The sequence below is a fragment of the Periophthalmus magnuspinnatus genome, chromosome 1 (genome assembly GCF_009829125.3).
Source record: "Periophthalmus magnuspinnatus isolate fPerMag1 chromosome 1, fPerMag1.2.pri, whole genome shotgun sequence".
NCBI lineage: Eukaryota > Metazoa > Chordata > Actinopteri > Gobiiformes > Gobiidae > Periophthalmus > Periophthalmus magnuspinnatus.
In genome coordinates this window covers 12,430,288-12,443,165 of record NC_047126.1, presented here as the reverse complement: position 1 = coordinate 12,443,165, position 12,878 = coordinate 12,430,288, and the positions used below count along the sequence as shown (strand labels likewise).

Here is a 12,878-nt window from a genome sequence, read left to right as displayed (position 1 = left end):
AAAAGAGACAGAAAAACATTAAGGTTAGAATTCTAGTCCAGTACAGTACTTTCTGTCCATAAAAGGCTATTTGTCCTCTGTTTTGGCCCATCTTTCAATGGCATTGGGATATCTATCAGGAGCAGTGGGTGACTATCTTCAGCTCTTGATGTATGTTCATAGTCATGAGTACCTGACTGGAGTTTTCTTTTTTAGACTGAGTTATGTCATGGCAGAAATATTCAGATTTTAAAGCACCTCTTCATACAAAATAAAGTCTACATGGCTGGAAAATGTGCAACAAAAACATCATAAGAATGAAAGGAAGAGGATTTACAAGTTGAAACAAAAGCACACAAAATGATAAAGTAATGTAAATGCAAAGACATTATTGATGAATCTGTGAACACTGTCAAAATAAATGTATCAAGAAGGCTACAACAACTAAGAATTGTGCATTGTTCCTTTCAAAGGTATTTAAAAAGTATATAAGAAACAAGTGCCTAAGACAGAGGTGCCCAAACTTTTTTTATTGAGGGTCACATCTCACCAGTGCAGTGCGGTGCTTTATACACAGCTTTGACAGAGCCGCTGTGTATAAATAAGGCTTGAAACACATTCATTTTAGGTCTGTATCACAATGCAATGTGATGTTTGAGGTTATAGTGGTAGAAATAGTTTAATTTGCTGTTTAAAGTACTGCTTATGATCAATTGGACCGGTTCAGCAGGAGGCCAGAGGGCCAATAAAAACTGGTCTGAGAGCCGCATTTGGCCCCCGGACCATAGTTTGGACACCCCTGGCCTAAGAGAACCTAAATTAAGGTTTCAAATTAAGCTCTTACGTTCTTGCCCACGTCGTCTTTTGAGCTGATCAGATCCTCCATCTCCATCCTCAGAGCTTTGTTGACTCTTTCCAGCTCCTCGCGCGATTCCTGGGCCTCCTCCAGAGCCCGACCCAGAGACAGGGCTTTGGTCTCCTTCTCTCGGGCCTCTGCCTCTGCACGGTCTCTCTCCTCTGCAAATTTACTGGAGATGCTCTTTTCTTCAGCAAGCATCTGAAAGTGAAAATAATATGATGAAATCAATGCATTCACATGTTGACATTATTCTATAGAGGAACGGACTTTCAGTGTAGATTTTCTTTTAAAAAAAACAATGCCATTTATCTGAAATTTTGAATATTACTAACAATAAACACACTTGATAACCTCATCTTACCTGATCAAATTTCTTCTGCTTCTTCTCAAGGTTGGACACAATCTGTCTCTGGTTGTCCAGGTCCATGAGGGTGTCCTCCAGCTCCTGCTGCAGTCTGTTTTTGGTCTTCTCCAGTTTGTCGTAGGCTGAGGCCTTTTCTTCAAACTGAGTGTTGGCCGCCTCCAGGTCCCTCTGCAGACGCTTCTTTCCCTCCTCCAGGAGCTCAATGTTACTGGACATTTCATCAAGCTTCTTCTTTGCATCTGACAACTACACAGATAATCTTTATTGAATTACAGTAGTCTGTTTTCATGCAATACATTTAACAGACACCAGTGAGGACTGACACTGAATTGACTATATTGACGGAAATAAGATGCAGATAAATCTTTTGAATAATTGCAAGTAAGTACAGCACTGTGGGCTGGGATAAGTGGTAGGTGAAAATAGAACTTTTCTGGACACTCAAGCCTCAAACGCAGACAATACAGTATTACTCACACCTTTCAATCTTGAAAATACAGGTAAGCTTATGATGAGGGAAAACTATTATAACAGGATTATGACATTAATTAAAATGTAAAAAAGATTAATTTAGCATATGTCTCCTTAAAAAAGTACAGGCAATTTTGATTCGACATTTTTACTGATGTAAAATAAAATAAAGTGACCTTTTGGTTTTTTTTAGCAACATCCCTCACATTATACTGAAGTTATATTTATCAGTATCAGTAAATTATTAAAGTACTGAATTATTATTTTGTGCAGATGACACACCTGGATGTTGAGCGTGGACACATGTCTCTCCACATTCCTCTTTGCTTCCATCTCCTCCTCCAGCTGCTCCTGTAAACTGTTCTTGTCATCCTCCGATTGTCGTAACTTTGTTGAGAACTGAAGTTTCTGTCGTGTCTCTTCAGCTAAAAGCTCCTACAAAAGTCATACAACACAAATCAATACAAATCCATTCTAACTACACCAGGGCTATAAAGACAGGAAAAAATATGAGAGTAAAATTGGCAGCATTGAATGTAGGACAGCTGGAGATGTTGAGGTTATGGATCCAATTTGGAATAGGGGTGGCCAATATAACATAAAGTTGGAGAGGTCAAAGTGTTATGGTTCAGTACTTGAACCTTTTTCTAAATGCAAAAAAATAAAATAAAAGCAAAAAAAACCAACAACTTTAGTTACCTCTTAAAAGCAATTTAAAGCGACTGAAAACATGACTTGACAACTTGACAAGAAAATTGTAACTTCAGCTAAAAACCTGCCATCCTTCAATTTGGTATGAGGATTACTAAGAGCAAATGGTAGATGTTAATGTTATAAAGCTCAAAAGACCAGATAATTATGGTATGAATGTCAGCAGAAGTTTTGAGCTGCCCGACAAGGGGTCGAAAAGAAAACCAAATAGAAGATTTATGGATGTAGAAAATGATATGGTTTGGATGATTTCAGTATAGGGATGAGATGGCAGTTACAAATGAAAACATTAAAATAAAAAAGGACTGTTTTAATTTGGAAGGAAATCAGCTGCCGGTACCTGTGTGTCTTGGAGTTGAGAGGAGAGACTGGTGACATCTTTGCTAAGTTTAATGTTCTTGCCTTCAGCTTCATTCAAAAGGTTGGTCACACTCTCCAGTTCAGCCTAAATCATAAAAAATGCAAGATAATACCAGTTATATATCCCTCATCACATAATTACAAAATGCAATATTTTTATACTCACCGTTGTTTTTGCACATCTGTCCGTCATCTCTGCTTTCTGTTTCTCACTGTCGCTGAAGCGTGACTGCAAATCTGCCACCTGGTTTTCGAGCTTCTTCCTTTTGTTCTCTCCATCCTGTTTGGCCTGGGACAACGAACGAACCTCCATCGTCAACTCCGAAGTCTCTTTTTCCAAAGCCTGCTTAGCCTTCTCCAGGTTTGACTTGACCTTAACAATAGGAGACATAACATTATACTTGTATCACGTGTATCACAAAGCTGCTTCAATTTTAATCCCTCACAATGATCACAACATACAGTAAAGACATAATAAATCAAAAACAGTGAAAATTATGTATACAGTTTATACATACATTTCTTTTATTTTACTAACGTATTTAGACACTTTTCAAGGCTTTTACCGTTGTCTGTTAACCATGCTTGCTTTGTTTTCTCATTCAGTGATGTTTTATATGGCCTAACTAAAAGCGTTGCTGTTCCAAATGTAAATATATTCACAATTCACCAGATGTGCTAAAATAAAGCTGTGCCTTCATTCAATACATCTTTAAATATGTTGCATTATAACGTCGTCTGGCATTCTTAACTATAAACATGATAATATTTCCTGGTAGTAGTTCTCACTCGTTTGGCCTGCTCCAGCTGGTCCGTCAGTTCCTCCACGGCCTGTGTGTGCTTCTGTCTCATCTCCTGGACCTGGGCCTCATGGGTCCGGTTCTCCTCCTCTATGGCTCTCTTCAGCAGAGTAACTTCTTGCTCACGCTTAGCTCTGATCACAAATATTGAACATAAAGTAAGTTATTTATTGGACACCAAAATGTGAAAATATAACATACAAACTTGAATGTTATATCTTTTTGGAATATTTGTTTCAAAAGTTCAAAACTGAAACATAATTCATACTGTATAATGCACATTCTAGACATTCCAAAGTATTATAGATTTCCAAAATATCAGTTTGATCATAATGAAAGATAATAAAAAGAAGATACAAGATAAAGAAGATAATTTATGTACACTGCACAAAAACAGAGCTTTAACATATTCATTATTTAAAATTGCTTTATTCAAGTCCTTATGTCATGAGTAACAACTACTGTGTGCAAGTGTTTGAGGTTTAGAGATTGCTGTTAATCACACATACATTACATTGCAATGCAGATCATTAAAGTACTAAATAAACAGCTCATTAATTTTTCCTTCACAGTGGTTTGTACAGACCTGAGCTCTTGCTGTGTAGCGGTGGTGTCCAGTGTGTCCTCCAGCTCAGACTTCAGCGCCTCTAGCTCCTCCCCCAGGTCTCTCTTGATCTTCTCAGCCTTGTTCCTGGCGGCCCTCTCTGAGTCCAGATCCTCCTGAAGGTCTGAGATGTGTCCCTCCAACTCACGGATCTTCTTCAGTGCATTGTTCTTCTGGGCTGTCTCATCTTCTAGCCTGGTTTAAGATTGGCACATAAAAAATGCATTAAAAATATGTTTATGCAAATAATGTGAAATATGATGTAACATTCTCCATTCATTCAAACTGTGGCATATAATAAGTTGATATAAAATATGATTCTGCAGACTCTACAGACTCCGGTAGTGGCATGTAGGGCTAGGCGATATGGTCAACATTTTTATCATGATATAAAGAGAAAAAAACACTGCTGAACTTCATATCTTTGACATTATTTATTCCAAATTTCTTTTCATCCCCATATATTTCATCCCCAGTGATATTACATGGCCCAGCTCTGTCTGTAACTTAATATTATCACACAGCATGGATATTAGACGCCGTGTGGTCTTTACCGGGCCAAGGCGTTCTGTAGCTCTTCCTCCTTTTTGGCGAGTTGTGCTTTGAGGTCTGCGATTTGAGCCTGGAGTTCTGCTATCTGTTCCTGCATGTCATTAGACTCTGCCTCCAACTTTCTCTTGGCCTTATCCAACTCCTGACGACTCTTCTCCTCCTTCTTCAAGCGAACTGAAAACATGCAACAGCACTTGTCACTATATGAGCTGCATGATATGAATCTAACTATCTATTTAATTAGTTGTATTTTTTAACATAGTAATAACTACCTTCCAGTTCAGAGATCATAGACTCGTGTTTGTTTTTGAGTTTCGTGAGGTTCTTTGATTTTTCTTCCTCCTCTGCCAAGTTTGCACTGAAATCTGCAATCCTTTCTTCCATTAACTTTCTCTCCTAAAATATCAATATCCAACAGTGAGACTACACATTTATAAAGTTTCAGATTGGCTTTACAGTATTACATCAGCACTTACCTTCAGCAGTTTGTTGTTCTGATCCTCCATTACTAAGATGTCGTCCTCAAGCTTTTTTATCTTTCCCTCACAGGTCACCTTTTCCAATTGTAGCTTTTGTCGTGCGTCTTCTTCCTCTTCTAAATGCTCCTCTAATTCCTAAAAATAGTTCACTACACATTAATCACACATAACCACCACCACTATTACCACTGACAGTTCTTATTTCTTTTCAGAGCATCAGTTTTGGGATAATGTGTAGAGTGGTAGAGCATAAGATAACAATTCAATAATTTGCTTTCAGTTGTTTACAATGAATCAACAAAATCATAACAGGAAAAATAAGAAAGTATTTTATCATAGTTTCACAATGTCATTTCATTAATTGTGCTGGTTATATAATTCACTAACACTGACCAGACTGACAGCATTTTTATTTTATTTTACACTTTTGGTCAGTAAATAAATCATAATCAAGTGTAATATTGTGCTGTGTGGAATTACCATGTAGTTATTGGTTCTCTTCATTACATTTTTATCATATTGACCTGCATCTGCTGTTGCATCTTCTTCTTCTCCACAAGCAGTGATTGGGCCCGCTCCTCCTCGTCGTCGAGTCGCGCCTCCATCTCATGCAGGATCTCCTCTAGTTCCTGTTTCTTTGCGGCCAAACGGACCCTCATCTCCTCTGCCTCGGCGTACAGCTCTGTCTCTGCCTGCAACTGCTCCTGTAATGCATTCCTCTCCTCCAGGACCTACAATCATAGCATTTAGCAGGAATATTAAAAAAAAGCTTCTTCCAGAATCGTCGAAAATCAAGTATTAACAAATTAGACATATTAAATTAAACAACGGTAATTCGCTTTTCCACTTTCAAGGCACTCAAAGCACTCACCCATTCACACACACATTCATACACTAGTATACGCAGACACTGGGGGCGAGGAGGATTAAGTGTCTTGCCCAAGGACACAACAACAGCATTCATCTGTGGGAGCTGGAATTGCACCGCCAACCTGTGGGTCAGTGGATCTGACTGCTCAACCAATGAAGTTTCTGTTGATAGCAGGATTGAAACTGTCAACCTTCAGATCAGTGGACAAAATATTTGGCAATATGTAATAACAACTACACCTTAATTAGCCTTAATAAAGCATGCACAAAGACTTAGTTCATAATGAACAAACAGTTTATTAAGAATGAATCCATCTTGATAACTACTTAATTAAATCATGAATCATTCTTTTTAAACAATTTGGTCATTACAGGTCTAATTAAGGTGTAGAGTGCTACCAAATGTTTAAATACAATAAAAACTCAAACAAAACACAACATAAACTGTACGCAGATCAGACAACCTGATGTAAACGTAAATGTTTTAAAAGTCTCCTTTAATAATCAGTGAACAGAAACAGTATTTGCACTTTCTGTTTCTTACCGCCGTGTGTTTCAGTGATATCTCCTTAAGCTCAGATTCAAACTTTGTTGCGACTTCTTTGGCTTTCTGCAGCTCCTCTTCTTTCAGGCTCATTTCTTCCTCCTGCCGGGTCACCTGCAGTAGAGGCTTAACCTATGTGTCAAATACAAGCACACAATATTAATAATTGAAATACTAATATATCTGTATTATTAAGTGTTGAATTTAGGTAAGAATTGTTTGACCAGACCTTTGTGAAGAGCCTCCACCATTGCCAGTTCCTGAGTTTGAGGTAGGCGGCGCAGTTCCTTTGAATCACTTTCATTGCTGTGAGCTGCTGCTGTCTCTTTGCAAAAGCCCTTCACAAAACACATACAACTGATTCAAGTAAAATATAAGTACTGTCTATTCACATTAACATACTTCATGCTCTTTTTTATTAAATATACTGCTCTTGCCCTAGGTTTCCTGACAACTTCAAGACTCAAGATTAACTTTATTCACTCACATGTAGGAAATTTGTCTTGGTCTAATAAACCTTGTCCAACACAGCACATTATATAGACAGGCAACAACTCCATTAACTACTAATATTCCACCTTTACTAACACACTGTAAGATCATAAGAAACAAAATATATAAAGGCTAATGTGTGACTTACTTTCTGGCTAGGAACCCTCTGGCCTGGGCTTGGAAGGCGATGATGATGACAGTGATCTTCAGGTCCCTCTCCTCCTCCAACTGTGCCAACACTCCAGTCCTGAAGAAGATCTTACTCTGTCCGATCCGGTACAGGTTTGGGTCCAAGTCCAGGTGCTTAATCTACACACAGACAATAAAAACAATAGTAAAAGAAACATCTGTATAACAACTACACTTTAATTAGCCTTAATAAAACATGAACAAAGATTTAATAGTTTACAAAAAATAAATACAAATTGTGATATATTTATATAACATCCTTATAATTTACCATAAGGCAGCAAGCTTGTTTCCCATCCATGAATCCTTTGGGAATGGCATTTGCAGCTAGGATCTCATATCTAAAAGTTAAGCAAGTATTATGTTAATATAAAACATACATTTAAGAAATAACTTATAAAGTCCATACAGTTCAACTAACCTCTGACGGAATTCCTGGAACACAATGCGGTTTGGAAATCCTTGTCGGCAAATTCTGATCCCCTCCAAAACACCATTACACCTGAGCTGCTCCAGGACGAGGTGGGCATCCAACTTTCCTGCCTGAACCAAATAAAACCATTGAAATATGAACTATTACTTTCTCACATCTCAGTGGTTTGTTTAGAAATATCTTGGTTTTACCCTCTTCTCGTGGTTGGGAATAATGCATCGGACAAAGTTGGGTTGTGTGTTGTGTAGAGTGGTCATGAGTTTTGCCAGAGACTCTTTGTAAAGCTGCCCCACAGTTCGAAACATGCCTTTTTTTGTCTTTGAAGCACTGGGCATCGAACTGTCAGTCATCTTGGCAATCGTGTCCAGACCAACCACTCTGTCAGCTGAAATTCACAACACAATAAGTTCAACTTCCTAATGACTGGTGCCATGTTGGATGTGCATATTTAAGCGCTGATTTAAAATCTTACTGTCTTTCCACAGTTCCTGAACAAACTGGCTTGAGGAGTTGCTGAGAAGAGCTGTCACATTGTCATTCAAGGGGTCCATGTTTTTAGTCAGCCAGGCTGTAGCATTATAGTCCACCTAAAACATAAAATAACAACATTCATTAATATGTAAAATGAAATATTATACGCACGATTTGTTTGGGTACATCAATACTTACTCTACCAGCATAATGGAAAAGTGAGAACTCTGTCTTGTCCTTGAGCTGTTTGGTTTTGGAAAATTTAACATGGTTTTCTTGTGTTTTTATGAGCTTCTCCACAAAGGACACATCCGTAGCTTTGGGAAACCAACACTCCTCATCCAACAGAGCCAAGATGCCAGGAGGGTTGTTCTGCACAAAATCAAAACAATATTTTAATTAATAAACTTACTTTTATACTGCATTTGTGTTATGCATAGACTCTTGTCAACAACATAATACTGTAACACTGATAAAAAAATAATAAAACAACAAATACTTGCGAGGTGTATTTCTGCACTGTTGTGTTTCATTTTACAATCTATTGTTACGACACATGAATCTCAACCAAGACATTTAAAGGCACTTTTTTGCCATAGATTTTAAAAGTCTAATCTATTATTATTGGAAACAACAACTGTTTATACCATTAATATGTTATTGCTTTCCCCGAAATCCACAGTATGAAATTAGAACTTAAAAAAACCCAAAACAAATCTATAAAAAAAATAAAAAAAATCTATATATTCATTTTTGTCAACATTGGCCACCTCCTCAGAAGCTCATTTTCTTACTGGTCTCTCGATGAGCTCGATGCAGGGCTGCAGATCCAGACCAAAGTCAATGAAGTTCCACTCTATGCCCTCGCGCTGGTACTCCTCCTGCTCCAGGATGAACATGGTGTGGTTGAAAAGCTGTTGCAGCTTCTCATTGGTGTAGTTGATGCAGAGCTGCTCAAATGAGTTGTCCTGAAATAGAAAGAAATACAACAATTATATCACATAGGGAAAAAATATTTCAATGTAGTTGTCCATGAATACAAAGCAATAAAAATCTGGCTAACAATCGTATAAAGTAGGGTGACAATAAACAGATGTACAAAACCCCAATTTCTTACAATTTTAAAGAATCTAAACAAACAAAAAATACCAAATGAAAATAAGAATATGCACTATGTATTTTAAGTTATGGCACCTTTTTGAACCCTTTCTAATTTAGCATTTCATCCAACATTTAAAAATAGCAAAGAAAAAATCATGTATTATTTCCATACCTCAAAGATCTCAAATCCTGCAATATCTAGGATTCCCAAGAAGGAGGCCCCCTGACGTTTGGTTTTATCTAAGGCCTTGTTGACTCTGGACAGGATCCACCGGAAAAGACGCTCGTAGATTGCTTTAGCCAAGGCCTCAATAGCAAAGTCAGCCTGGAAGACAAAACACCACGGACATAGTGAGTAAAAGGGAGTGTCTACTAACAGATAGGGATATACACTATGAAACTATTTCTTTATGGGATCATCACTTCATTAACCTCATAGAGGGAGCAATACTGAGGGAGGTTCACTGTATTGAACAAATAATAAAACTCAGTCTCCAACCTCATACCTCTTCTTAACTCTACTTCTTATTTTCCTTAGGCTACATAAATGTATTCTACAACAGTAATATGATTCAAGTAGTTCCCAGTAAAGTGAATTTTATGCCCAGGACCATATAATTTAAACATAATGTGAAACTCAAAGCTCGTATAAACTTCACTAACTGCGTTTCATCCAAAATGCGCATATTTCCAAAATTTGCATTAAAAAAACATATAACAAGTGTAACTTTATCCCCTTTTCCATCAAAGTGTTCAAGCACATAACGGGGTGTTGATTACCTGGTTACAGGAACTGCCTGCTCTGCATTGTGACACTCCTAATCCTACAGAGAGCACACCGTCTGTTTCGTTTGTCTTTGCTAGAGATGCCGTTTGCTGCACACATTTGTGTCATGCCCAAAACTTAGCATCTCGTGTAAACTGTAATAATGCTATAGACATGTTTTACTACAAAGCTCAAGCCTGCTGCCTCAATCTTTGCCAAACTACCACACTGAGGATGAAAATGCTGGACAACTATAAATTTTCCCCAAGTTACACTCGTAATGAAGATTAGCCAGAGCTCTGAGCAGGTTATTACGGCCAACAACTTTTGTTTTCATCTTGTACAATAATGTTAGTTTAGCTGTGCTTCTCTGGAGAATTTTGGCCAACAACCACTGGCATCAAGGGATTATTCTGGCTTTGTCCATCACTTGTGTCCACTCCAGTCCAGTCAAGTATGTAGTCTGACAGTCACGTGGGTTTTCATATTATTGTAGGTGAATTATTGCAGCTAAAGGTATTTACACCTTCCAAAATGTGCTTTAACTGTTTTGCAATTAAAATCAAAATAACAAATAAACAAATAAACTTTTAAGCGAATTAAGGGTTTTAAATGCCATATTTGGAGTTTCCACCTGCCAGTCCTTACGCGCATCTTCAAAATGTGCATTAAAATATAGTGATGGAATTGCAAATACTGTGAGGGCCGTGCTGTTACCTGCTCTTTGGTCTGGGCCTTCTGCACCACCTCTCTTCCCACTTTGATCCGAGGAGTGAGAATTGCTCGGGTGAAGTCGGTCACATTGATGCCCTGCAAGTGACACACCTTTTGGGCCGCTACGGAACAAGGTAAGGTTAAACTTGTCATAAGCTTTCAATGAAAATAACTTAATAATTTAATAATATCTATCTGTATTTTACCTGTGTTGTCTGGCATTGTGGCCTGCTCCTGGTTCCTCTCTTTATTGAATTTAATGTTTCCCAGCTGCATGACTGTGGAGCACACCTTCAGGATGTCTGAAACAAAGAAATACAAAGAAAGGCTAGGAATACACTGTTTATGTTATTTTAATAATTGCATTCATAATTGCATTGGCCATTTTCTGATTGTGTCCATTCAATTTGCAGTTTCGATCTCATCACTAGTATGGTAATCTTGAAGCGCTACATTCTTTAACGTGGAACTAAACATAATCCAATTCTTAATATCAACTACCCTTTTAATCTCACTCTACAGTGTGTTACCAAGTCTCTCCTCGTCTGTGAAGCCCATGATGTCCATGGCCTCCATTGTTTCTTCGTACATCTCGTCGTCCTGCTGTCCTGGGATCTGCACATGTCCCGCACTGAGGAACCGGTAGTTACTAAAAGGCTCCAGAAGAAGCTCCTCTAAAAATATAACATACAAAATTATAAAAGAAAAAAGGCATTAAATATAATATTGCTGATGATATTTTATTTTTGTGAAATTGTGAAAGTCAGTCAGTCACTGTGTTAAATTTGTGGTGTGATTGAACAAATGTAGCAGGAAAAATAAAACTGATTTTGTTCAACATCCATCCATCCATTTTCTTCCGCTTATCTGGAGCCGGGTCGCGGGGGCAGCAGTCTAAGCAGGGACTCCCAAACTTCCCTCACCCCAGACACATCCTCCAGCTCCTCCGGTGGGATCCCAAAGTGTTCCCAGGCCAGCCGAGAGACATAGTCCCTCCAGCGTGTCCTGGGTCTTCCCCGGGGCCTCCTCCCGGTGGGACATGCCCAGAACACCTCCCTAGGGAGGCGTCCAGGAGGCATCCTGAGCAGATGCCCGAGCCACCTCAGCTGGCTCCTCTCAACATGTAGGAGAGCTCCTCACCCTATCCCTAAGGGTGCGCCCAGCCACTCTGCGGAGGAAACCCATTTCGGCTGCTTGTATCCGCGATCTTGTCCTTTCGGTCATTACCCAGAGTTCATGACGGCTCATGAGGGTAGGAACGTAGATTGACCGGTAAATCGAGACGGACTGATACAGCGACCGCATCACTGCAGACGCTGCACCGATCCGCCTGTCAATCTCACGCTCCATCCTTCCCTCACTCGTGAACAAGACCCCGAGATACTTGAACTCCTCCACTTGGGGCAGAGACTCACCACCCACCCGGAGAGGGCAAACCACCTTTTTCCGGTTGAGAACCATGGCCTCGGATTTGGAGGAGCTGATTCTCATCCCAGCCACTTCACACTCACAATGTCGGCATGTCTTCCGAGGAGGAAGCAGATACTGGGGACCCGGAGGCGGACTCGTCCATCACCCTGGCTGAAGTCACCGAGGTGGTTAGCAAGCTCCTCGGTGGCAAGGCTCTGGGTTTGGACGAGATCCGTCCCAAGTACCTCAAGTCTCTGGATGTTGTGGAGCTGTCTTGGCTGACACGTCTCTGCAACATCGCGTGGCGGTCGGGGACAATACCACTGGAATGGCAGACCGGGGTGGTGGTCCCTCTGTATAAGAAGGGGGACCGGAGGGTGTGTTCCAATTACAGGGGAATCACACTCCTCAGCCTTCCCGGTAAGGCCTACTCCAGGGTGCTGGAGAGGAGAATCCGACCGATAGTCGAACCTCAGATTCAGGACGAGCAGTGTGGTTTTCGTCCCGGTCGTGGAGCAATTAATGTATAATATGAGAGTAGTCTTACCCCTGTGTTTTTCCTTAGCACCAGCGATCATGTAGTAAAAGATATGAAACGCTCTCTCAGTTTTGGCCTGTCTAATACAACGAGACTTTTCCAGCAGGTCTGCAGGCATTCAGGAGTTAAAGAAAATACCAAGAAATATATATACCAGTTTGTCCAGATTAC

The 12,878-nt window shown here is 39.5% G+C and overlaps 1 protein-coding gene across 2 annotated transcripts in view; it reads right to left on the bottom strand.

The window, feature by feature from the left end:
* Positions 1 to 12,878, bottom strand: part of myh11a (myosin, heavy chain 11a, smooth muscle) — a 30,123-nt gene that overhangs the window by 4,336 nt on the left and 12,909 nt on the right. For both annotated transcript variants that reach the window (XM_033975989.2, XM_033975981.2), the window contains 25 exons: positions 12,717 to 12,815; positions 11,290 to 11,433; positions 10,966 to 11,061; positions 10,763 to 10,881; positions 9,452 to 9,604; positions 8,973 to 9,146; positions 8,377 to 8,550; positions 8,180 to 8,294; positions 7,899 to 8,092; positions 7,696 to 7,817; positions 7,546 to 7,615; positions 7,234 to 7,394; positions 6,823 to 6,931; positions 6,594 to 6,725; positions 5,704 to 5,910; positions 5,177 to 5,314; positions 4,973 to 5,096; positions 4,703 to 4,874; positions 4,131 to 4,343; positions 3,534 to 3,678; positions 2,911 to 3,117; positions 2,725 to 2,829; positions 1,956 to 2,108; positions 1,200 to 1,448; positions 824 to 1,036 (listed from right to left, as the gene is read on the bottom strand). In XM_033975989.2, the coding sequence (XP_033831880.1) occupies positions 824 to 1,036; positions 1,200 to 1,448; positions 1,956 to 2,108; positions 2,725 to 2,829; positions 2,911 to 3,117; positions 3,534 to 3,678; positions 4,131 to 4,343; positions 4,703 to 4,874; positions 4,973 to 5,096; positions 5,177 to 5,314; positions 5,704 to 5,910; positions 6,594 to 6,725; positions 6,823 to 6,931; positions 7,234 to 7,394; positions 7,546 to 7,615; positions 7,696 to 7,817; positions 7,899 to 8,092; positions 8,180 to 8,294; positions 8,377 to 8,550; positions 8,973 to 9,146; positions 9,452 to 9,604; positions 10,763 to 10,881; positions 10,966 to 11,061; positions 11,290 to 11,433; positions 12,717 to 12,815 (3,788 nt within the window). The remainder of the gene's footprint in view (positions 1 to 823; positions 1,037 to 1,199; positions 1,449 to 1,955; positions 2,109 to 2,724; positions 2,830 to 2,910; positions 3,118 to 3,533; positions 3,679 to 4,130; positions 4,344 to 4,702; positions 4,875 to 4,972; positions 5,097 to 5,176; positions 5,315 to 5,703; positions 5,911 to 6,593; positions 6,726 to 6,822; positions 6,932 to 7,233; positions 7,395 to 7,545; positions 7,616 to 7,695; positions 7,818 to 7,898; positions 8,093 to 8,179; positions 8,295 to 8,376; positions 8,551 to 8,972; positions 9,147 to 9,451; positions 9,605 to 10,762; positions 10,882 to 10,965; positions 11,062 to 11,289; positions 11,434 to 12,716; positions 12,816 to 12,878) is intronic.